The sequence below is a fragment of the Cryptosporidium hominis genome (assembly GCF_000006425.1).
Source record: "Cryptosporidium hominis TU502 chromosome 3 CHRO013139, whole genome shotgun sequence".
NCBI classification, from domain to species: Eukaryota; Apicomplexa; class Conoidasida; order Eucoccidiorida; family Cryptosporidiidae; genus Cryptosporidium; species Cryptosporidium hominis.
Genome location: NW_667446.1, coordinates 28,527 through 39,181, shown reverse-complemented (window position 1 = coordinate 39,181; position 10,655 = coordinate 28,527). Strand labels below are relative to the sequence as shown.

The 10,655-nt window shown below is 30.4% G+C and overlaps 2 protein-coding genes across 2 annotated transcripts; one reads left to right on the top strand and one right to left on the bottom strand.

The window, feature by feature from the left end:
* The first annotated feature begins 3,596 nt into the window (after positions 1-3,596).
* On the top strand, positions 3,597-7,313 carry Chro.30385 (synthetic antigen). Its single annotated transcript, XM_663092.1, has 1 exon — positions 3,597-7,313. The coding sequence occupies one exon, from the start codon at positions 3,597-3,599 to the stop codon at positions 7,311-7,313; it is 3,717 nt and encodes a 1,238-aa protein (XP_668184.1).
* Positions 7,314-7,392: 79 nt separating this feature from the next.
* On the bottom strand, positions 7,393-9,378 carry Chro.30384 (ENSANGP00000021948). The annotated part of the gene is made up of 1 exon (XM_663091.1): positions 7,393-9,378. The coding sequence occupies one exon, from the start codon at positions 9,376-9,378 to the stop codon at positions 7,393-7,395; it is 1,986 nt and encodes a 661-aa protein (XP_668183.1).
* Positions 9,379-10,655: the final 1,277 nt, after the last annotated feature.

Genomic DNA, 10,655 nt, shown 5'->3' with positions numbered 1-10,655 from the left:
TGGTAAAACAAAAGTGGTTTCAAGTTTTAATCCATTATCAGTTGGGCTTTCTTTAATATTAACGGTTTCGCTTAAGTCTTGGTTTGTTTCACAGTTATAAAATGAATTTACTACGTATTTAAAATCGCTAGACCCAAAAATTGCATATAGCAAGTGCTCAAAGTCTCTTATATTAATAGCGTAACCAGAAGGAAAGATATATGTACAACCTTTATTAACCCAAGGAAACTTCAATGGGAGAGCCTCTAATTTTCTAACAAGTTGTTGGTTTTGGTTTAGCTGATTGTAACCTTTAGTTCCGATTTCATTTATAATAGTTGTCTTGGTAGCAAAATCTAGTTTCCCGATCATTTTCCAGAATAGTCTAACTGAACTAGATCTAAATGTAGACAACTTGATACTATTTTCAGTTCTAGTAAAGATAACCTCATTATTACTATCTGTAGACAATTTATGCTTATTAGGAATGAATATTTTATAGTAACTATAAAGTTGGTTTCTTTCTCGTGATACGCAATCATCGAATGCATGTCTCAAATTAACAAAAAGATGATATTTTGTCTTTGAAAAAGGAAAAAAATAACCTTCATTGGAATCTTTTGGGTCTAAAGTTACATAGTATTCATCTTTATTGAGAATCCAAGTATCATGACTAAGAGAGAAGTCCGAAGAAAGCATATCCTTGATTTCTTTCCAAGACCAGTTAAAAGGAGGAACCATAAACTCAATAGTAGATCCAGATGGAATACTTCCAAAGTGACTAGGCGAAACTATGACTGATCCGGATGAATTTACATTACAAGTAGAGCAAATACTCGGAGGTATACCTGTTAATTTTCTGGAACAGGATATTTGAGACTTTATATCGGAAATAAAGCTCGAAAATGAGTCAAAAAAGTATCTGGAGAGCTGTACACTATCCATTTTACTGTTATTCAAGTTTAAATAAATAATTTGATCTATTAAGTAAATAGAAGAATATAATAGTAATTGCTTGAAAAAAACGAATTCATTCTCAATTTGATTAACAATTTCGATGTCAAAGATATTATAAACGTTGGAAATTTGTTTGCGAATAATCTTAAAGTTTTTGTCGATTACATTGAAGAAGTTTTCAGCATTATTTTGGACTGAAATGATTAAGTATTTATACACTGAGAACCAAAAGTTGTCTATGGAGTATTTCATGATAGAATTATGATTTTTGTAAGGTTTTGCCATTACTTCTTTATATTCATCAAGTCCATTAATTACAAAATTCTTTATGATTGAGTTCTTTAAATTCTCTCGGATAAGTCTTAGAGTAGAAAATTGCAGGGATTTGATCTTAAATGTAGACAAAACAATATCTTGATCCAACCTTTGGCCAGAATTAATAAGATATAGCACTATCCCTTCAGTGTTTGTTCTTAGAGTTAGTATAATGCTTTGTACAACTGATAAATAGTTACAAAGTTCATCTATACTTCGGAAGTCAAAGCTTTGGTTGTTAAAAGAGCAGATTGGACTGAAACTAATAGAGATATTCCCAAAAATCCGTTTTTCTAAAGATTCAGAAACAATGGATTGAGAAGGCAAATCAACGAATTTGGCAGTGTACTTGAAAAAAAATGGATCCAAAAATTGCATCAGAGATACAGGATTATAACAGCTGTCACGTTTGTTTTCTTTTGAAACCAATCCAGTGAAGTAGAGTTGAGGGGTAGTGATATCTAAATAATTAATTATATGTTGTCTATTGGAATTTCCAATAGTCTCGCAAAGCAAAGTATTGCTCATAAGTAGTCTCTTGAGATCATTAATTTTTGCCACAAAGTCTCCTTTAGAATAAGCTTTGAACTGTTCCAGTGTACGAAACCAAGAGTATGCACTAACTTTCACAGATTCGTATCTACTTTCTCCATATAAAGTACTTTCTAAATCATTAATGTCTCTACAAAGTATGGTTACATTCTTAGAACCAATAACCCATTGATCAGTGATATCAAAGTAAGAGATTTGGGAGTTTTCTCCGTCTAGCTTTTCCATTGCCACAATTTTCAGTCCCTTTAAGTTTTCTCCTAATATAGGAGTTATCTGATCCAATCTTTTTTCAAAATCAAATAGTAAATCCCCAAACTTTTCCATTCCTCGCTTGAGAATCCAAACTTTAATTTTATTGGGATCATATTCAAACCACTTCTTTGATTTCTTAGCTTTTTCTAATGAGAGTTTAATTCCAAAAGAAAGCCCTCTTCTTATTAAACCTACCAAATGTTTATTAGAATTAAATATTTTACTTTCCGAACCTCTGGGACCACTAATCCCAACGTCCCAAATAAAGTCTAGACAATTATCAGTAACTGCCAATACATCTGTAGAGACAATATGAACAAATTCCTTGTTTGCAATTAGTTCCTTTAGTAGAGAATTTGGGGATATAGATAGATCCATACTGAAAAAGATCTGAAATAAATTTTCTTCCAAACAAGTATTACATAAATTTTGCACCTAAATAGTCTTTTAAATCACAAACTCTCAATTTGATTTTGGAAGTTTCTGTAGAAACCGGGATTGGAACAACAGTTAGCGGGAATGCACAGTCTTTGAAAGTTAGCAAGACAGCATAGAAATGAAGATTAAGGGGGGGGGGGGGGGGGTGAGAAGACTGAAGATGAAAGCTCCCATTGAAGAAAAAAATTATATTAAAATAGTGTAGAAAACTTATAAGTAATCTAAGCAATATTAGAAACAGGCTCCCAATGCTGTCTTAACTTGGGATGGAACGAGACTTTGATACTTTCATTAACTAAATCCATATTTAGTGAGTCGCCTAGATCAAACATGAAGTCTGTTTGAGTTAATGATAGATCGGGCATAACTTGAGCAATGACTTCCACATAAGTGCTTGGTGGTGGACTTATAGTTCTACATCTGACAGTACCACCATCTGGCGCCTCCAAAATTACTATTTCTCCTTCGACTGAAACTACTTTTCCAACAAATCTAACCTGCTTGTTGACGAAGTTTTGTAATTCCTCCTTGTTTACTCTCCTATTAGTCAAATTTTAGGTTAAAAAATTATTTAGAATCAAAGAAAATAGTAAAACTTACCTTGCATTTTCAATTGAGCTCTGCATAGTGATGTTTAAATAAAGTCGTTAAAGGACTTGTTAACCCGACAATTAGCTAAAGTGAAATTCTTTTAAAAACTTCAATAATAGCGTTATTAACAATATATCAACAACTTTTATGCCTTAGATGATTTTCTTTTTCTTTTATATAACTCGCTAAATACATTAAATACGGAAATAAAAATACTAGTTGTGGGGAGGCGCCACCCTGGCCAAAATAATTTATGGTAAATTATATACATTTAAAGCTAAAAAGAAACTAAAAAAACAACTAATAGATTGGAAAATCTCACAACTTTCTCTGAATTTCATTGGCTATTGAAGAATTATTATTTTTATTATCGATTTCTTTTACTCTCATTTAAACAGGCTTAAAAAATGATGAATCAATTTGGCGGGCCCAATCTAATAGGAAAATGTCAAAATGCTAAGAATTGACAAATTATTTTTGGATAAGTTTCTAGATTAAAAAGTCTACCAGATATGCAAATAAATGCAAACACTGATGATTTTAATATAGTGGAGGAGGAGGTTGGCAGCTTCCTTGCAAGTGAGAAACTCCAATCTAAACATCCAAATACAGGATTTCCTGTAGTATACAATCGAAAAAAATTAAAAAAGAAAGGTGAAGAAGGAAGTAAAGAAACAGATAGAGCGAATAAAAGTCCAATAAATGAGGGCTTCGAGTCAAAAACCCCTTTAATTTTTAACTTTACTCAAAATGATATTTTAAAATTGCGTTGGACAAATCCATTAGGCGAGGATGTAAATGATTGGGAATCTCCAGGTAAATCCGATATGAATCTTCACAACCTTAGGTTTGATTTTGAAGGCTGCCTTTGCGATAACTCTAACTCTGAAGAAAAGTATAAGAACGATAATTTATATTTTTACAAAGGACTGCATCACCACTCTGAACAAGGTGAATATGAAGGATACACCATTCCTGAACTTATGCACCTCTCTAGAAGCAGCAATGTGTCTCAAAGATGTATAGCAATTCGTACTTTAGGAAAAATTTTTATTAAAATAAGAGAGTACCATACTTTTAACCACCAATTCGGGAAAACTTATCATAAATACTTGCTTGGATATTTGTTTGGAATACATAGATGGTATAAGTATTTAACAGGAGATCTTTCAATCCACTATTTGTTACTGAATATGCTATTTCATGAATCTTATGCTTCAAGAACTGCAGAAAACTCAGTAATAGCTTTAAACAATTTACTTACTGGTGGACAATTTCCCATCAGATCAACCAAAAATAATATACCAGAGGCATGTCAATTCAAGCTCTTAAGCTACTTTTTAACCCCTTCAGAGTTTGTTTTTGAAATTTTAGATGAAAAATTGGTTTACTTCCCTTCTTATTTCAGAAACAACATTATTAGTCAGAGATTAGAGTTCTTTACGCACTTGATGCAAAAACAATCTCTTGGTATAAGATATAACGATTTGCAAGATGAAGAACATCTTATCAGATTTGACCTACCTGATGGAAGGAGTCTAGAGCTACTAAGAGATACAATGCAAGAGATATTTAAGTATGTACCAACTAAATACGATAATAGTGAGTTATCAGTTCAGAAGAACTATTTATTCTCTTTTCTTTGTAGAATGGCTCAAAATAAATGTGGAGCCTTGGAATCTCGTATATCCAGCATAAATATTATTAGGCTCTTTATTCAAAGAGAATGTATTTATGACCAAAGTATTTCTCTTCAATCATTAGAAGATATGATAAATGCTCTTGGAGATGAAGTTTTTGATTTTTCTTCATCCGAACTAGCGTCCCAGGAGTACTCTAACTCTCCTATGGCCAAATTACTCTTCAGCTTTATTTATTTAATTAGTACTTATACTCAGTCGCTTTATTGTATTGATAATCGTATTGAAAACAAATTTGTCAGTATTCAAAATGATTTCTTAAGTAATTTCCTTATCAAATCAGTACTCCCAATTTTAAGAATAGTTATTTTAGCTGTTTGGGATCCTGGAAAATTACACTCAAGTGGAATAAGTGAATTTATTCAATTAAGCCTTGTTGAAGGAGTAAAACTGATTGGTATAATGGCATTGAAGAATATTTATTTAGAGGATTTGTCCATTTTTTGCAAAGATCTCATTAATTACCTCACATTTGTAGATCTTAAAGACTCAATTCAATCTTTCATAATATATCATTTATATGGACTAGGATGTAATCTATTGCTTTTTTCTAAATACCATGAAATTGAACACGAACACTTACAATTTATTCAAGTTCTGAACCAACTCATTGGAAAAATCTTTGAAAAAGTTAAAATGATTAGAGGTAACTTATCTCTTGGTAGCTATGAAAACTTTAATTTCGTCCTTTTATCAACATCAATTATTAGATTCCAAGTTCTCTTAATTGAAAGATACAACTCCAACTCCAGCTTTGCCAATGATAACTTTGAACCACACCTCGAACTTATCAGTTTTTGCGAAAGTTACCTCAAAACTCATTCAAAGCAGGATTTTAACATAGATTTACTCACATTGGAAAGTGGTTTTCTACTCGAAATTGAAATGGGCATCACAAATTCTCAAAGTATTTTGTCAAATAATAAAACCTATGGAGATTTCTTCTTTATAATTCTGATCTCAACTTTTTTAAAGGAAGTATCTCGGATACACTTATTAACTGGTAAAAAGGAAATCATTTCTTTAAATTTCAAATACATGAAACCATCATTTGATTTACTATCAGAAATGTATCAAATACTTACTGAAAATCATATTTTTCCAAATTACATAAGAACAGATAACTCAGACTTTTATTTGAAGTCGAATCAGCTTTTCAGTTACGAATTATGCTATTTTGAAGCTCTTAATATGAATGATAGTCAGACAATAATTACAAATAATAATGTTGTTAAGAAAAATTCAATTTACTTACAGTCCTTAAACTCTAATTTGCTTTATATTTATCTTCTTTTGTCAACATACAATGAACACATTAAAACCAGTAACATTGCAATACTTGAGTCTTCAGCTCCTAAATCTAGTAAAGTAACTATTTCTAAAAATAATAAATTGATTTTTGAAATCGAAAATTTTAACTATAACTCCAAAATTCTATATGAAAAACTATTTATACTTCTTTTCGCTAGCAAAAATCTTGAGGAGTATTCTATTACCTTATTTTGGATTCTTAAATTGGATAAGCAAATCTCAGAACCATTTGATGATTTCTATGGTAGAGTATTAGACGAATACTCGCTTTGCTTGAATAATACAAATTTATTAATATTCAATCCATTTATTTACTCCGTCAATATTGTATATTATCAGATTACAGCCATATCCCAAGAAACAACTTCTATAGAAAATCCATTTCTTTTCTCCTTAATGAAGAGAGTTTTGAATAAACAACTACTTTCTTTGGAAATTTCCAAATCAATGAAAGAATTGATTGATTTCTTATCAAAGTATATATTTGAATGCTCAATAAATCAAATTATTAATATTTCAAGATCAAAGTATTTAGAGACTGATAACTCTAATTATAATTTAATGGGAAGCACTATTTTAGATTATTTAAAGTTTTCATTAGAACTTCAGAATTATGTCCATATGAATAAAGAAAAGTCTGTTAAGGAAAATGAAAACTTACAGGATTATTTATTAGAGATGATTCATACCTGGAGACAAAACAAACCAATTTGTGCCAAAACAATGTACAACATAAACAATAAAACTGATAATGAATGCTTATTAAAGCTTATTGACTCACTCATTTCAGCCTTTTGTGACTCAAATATATACTTCCCAGAACAGTTGCTTGACTGCTTTTATTTCATATTCATTGTTTTTATATTTGAAACCATTTCAGATACTGGCTTTATATTAAAAATTCTATCTAATATTAAGATCATGAAATTTCTACTATATCACAATAAGACTGATATTTCATATATATTTTGGCAATTTAAATCAAATACAAAAATGATTGAAACTTCCGATAATGGAAAAATAATTAATTTAATTTCAGAAATTGTCACCTCATTTAAAGATTCAGTTTGCAAAAATACATTCTTGGTATTTTTGGTAGTTTATATTAACTATTTTTCAGGCTCAGAGCTAGAACTTATTGAGGAGATGAAAAAATTCTATAAAGAAACGAAATTGGAGTATTTAAAGCATGTATTAGATAGTTTAAACGAAAATTAAGTCAAGAGTTTCCATTATAATGTAGAAACAAGGACTATCGATAATTAAAATAAAAAAATATATAATTTCTAATTTTCACTTATCTTCTTACCCTCCTTTTCTTCCTGTATTTGTTATCATCAATAAAGTCTTTGTACTTCTTAACGCGTTTTTTGTGTTTAAGCTTCCATAACTTACGGCCTGAAATAGCCGGAAGCTCATCTGGAACAGTACCTTCGTACGACTTTGGTTCCTTCTTAAGCTGAGACTTTCGACTTATAATTCTCTTCTTGCCAGAATTTAAATTTCCAGCTTTGTTTACATTTGTTGGGTTAAGATTATTTTCTTTAACAAACTGGAAATCTTTGCCTCCCATTCTACGAATAGCCTCTTGTACCTTTTCTGTCAAACTTCCACCATGACTACTATTATTGGTATTAGAAAGTACACTATCCATTGAAACATTTGGCATAGAAGATTGATCTAAAGCAAAATCAGGAGTATTGAAAATATTATTATTAACCATATCATATAAATAATCAGGGATATTCTTAATGTGCTCCCTTCCAGAATTTGAAATATTTAAAGCATTTGTAATATGCTTATGGTAAGACTTAAGTACATTTTTATCTCCTGGATGCTTACTAAAATAGCCAGACTTAAGAAGACGGGTATTGTTCAGGATAAGCCCTTGTATTTCCTGGAGTTTGTGTCTTTGTATGTTACCTTTTGTTAAAATTCGCATACAATCTTCAATTCTATATCTGAAGCAGGCAACCTCTTCGGATGTGATCTTCAATTTATTCATTTTTCGGTTGCTATCGTTTAAAAGCTCATCCAATACTTCCATTTCGTTAGGTATGTTACTATTTACAATAGTTATTGAAACTCCTGAAGAACCACCTCTAGCTGTTCTACCAATATGATGAATATATGACCTAACACTACTTGGACAATCAAAATTAAATACGGAAGCAACTTCCTTATAGTCCACCCCTCTATATGTTATTGAATTATCCTTTAAAATACTTAATACTGATTCATCCTTTTCATTTATTGTGTCACTAGTTACTAAAATGTCATAGCTTCCTTGGTTAAAGCACTGTATTAGCATTCTCCTAGTTGCAGCAGGAATAATTGGAGTGAGAACGCCACAACTCATCCCAAACCTTTCAAGAAAGAGCTTAATTGAGTATGCAGTATCTACTTCAGATACAAAAATAAGGCATTTTCTAGGAATTACATTCATCTTCAGAAGAATGTAGAGCATCAACCATTTATCCACCATGTTGTCGCAAATGGTATAGTACTCGCTTAACAATCCTGAGGTTTGGTACTTTGAATCATTACCTTCTTGATTGAAATCATCTTCCTTAATTTCAGGTTTAATATCAACAAAAATAGGTCTGTGAAGGACCATTTTTTTGAGAGAATCAACTTCCTTGTTTAATGTTGCAGAAAGCAATATACATTGATACTTTCTATCTTGAGAATTTGGAAGTAGATCCAAAACTTTGCTCATATCTTTGTCATAGCCAAAAGCAAATAACAAATCAGCCTCATCAATTACTAAATGAGCAATATTTTGAAAAATCATCTCCTTTGAGCCCATTCCTTTAGCGCATAAGATATCTCCAGGGGTTGAAATCAATATATTGTAACGAAAGCTACCATATTTCAGATCCTTCCCTTTATGTAACAAATTATCATCTGCATTAAATATAGTTCCAACAGAAACATTATTCTCACAGAAAACCAACAGCTGCTCAAAAACTTCATGAGTTTGGATTACTAGCTCTCTTGAAGGTACTAAAACTAATGAATACACCTTATTAGCTGATCTATTTGATATATTTAATAAATTGTGGCAAATAGGAATTGCATAAGCCAATGTTTTTCCCGAACCTGTATAAGAGTTGATTAATAAATCCTTACCTTCAATAATCTTTTTAATGACCTCGACTTGTACTTTAGTTGGTACCAAGTAATTGTTATTGGTCAAAGATTGAATAATCCTTCTATCAAGAATTGAGCCATAGAGTTCAGAAAATGAAAGCAATTCATTGCTATCATTTTCGTTTTTCATTGTTTGTTTTTAGAGAGCCAATTCAAACCTTTATAACTTTCTAGTTGAGTACCTTTTTTTAATAATCTTTAATTTATTCCCACCTATTTATAATTTCTTTTCTGTCACTTTGACTTTCGATAATCGCGTATAGAATAGTTACCGCCAAAACTCCATTTAAAGTTTAAAAAATTGATTAAATAAAAAAAAAAACATAAATTTTGATTTGAACATTTTAATTTAACCAACCCCCTCACTATATATATAAAGACTAGATGCAAAATATTTGGGTGACTAAATCAGTTTGATTTCAAATATTACTTTTTTCTAAATTGATTGTTATATAGATATGCAAAATTTGTTCATCTTAGAATTAACACAATTTATTACGGAATCTAATTAAATCTTCCTTTTTGAACATGAAATCTTAGCTATTAAGTTTTTTCTTCTTTTAAAATTTGAGATTTAATTAATCGTCACTATTTGGCGGCAAGCTATGGTTTCTTACAACGCAATTCAATAATTACGCTAATTTGAAGAAAAACTAACTGAATATTTGTTAATATTAATGCAGCTATAAATGATCCATCTCTTCTTGAACCCGCAAATAGTACTTGAGAATTAAATCCTAATAAGCAGCTAAATCATTTCAAATATGCTAACAAATCTATTCAATTTTTTCTATATAATTAAAACTTAATCGTTAATAGGTGTTATCTATAGCTGGAAGAAATTAAAACATATGGATACAGATGAGCATTTTATGATTCAACTAAAACACTTTAAAATATAAATATAAATTCACTAATTAATATTCATTTTAATTATACAAGAATTTTAAGTAACTTTTTAAAAAATTATTCATTTTCGTGTGTATATTTTTTCCTCGTACAAATCTTACCGCCATATGCATTAATAAATTTTGTTTTAACTCAATTTCTCAAAAAAACTCCAATTTAAGTAAAGACATTAGTGAACAAATAATTGACTTAATAGCAAACTTTGTTACGTTTAGTAATTAACCTCCCATTTGTACGTATAGAAATGAGTAATGCGGGAGTATGTCTTGTCTCCGCATAATGCATGCAATATCAGGGGTGCATAATCTGGTTGCGAATTGAAAGTTGACTGTTGGTGTGATTAGTCTTCAGTTAGTCGCAGAGCAACTGCGTAAGAGAATAATTGGCAAAGGCAACAAATATTCTTGTTTTTATTAAACTGAAGAAATCTAGTATTCAAGAAGTGTACAAAAGAACAGGTTTAGTGTATAAGTTGTCTTCATCCAGAATTAGATCAAA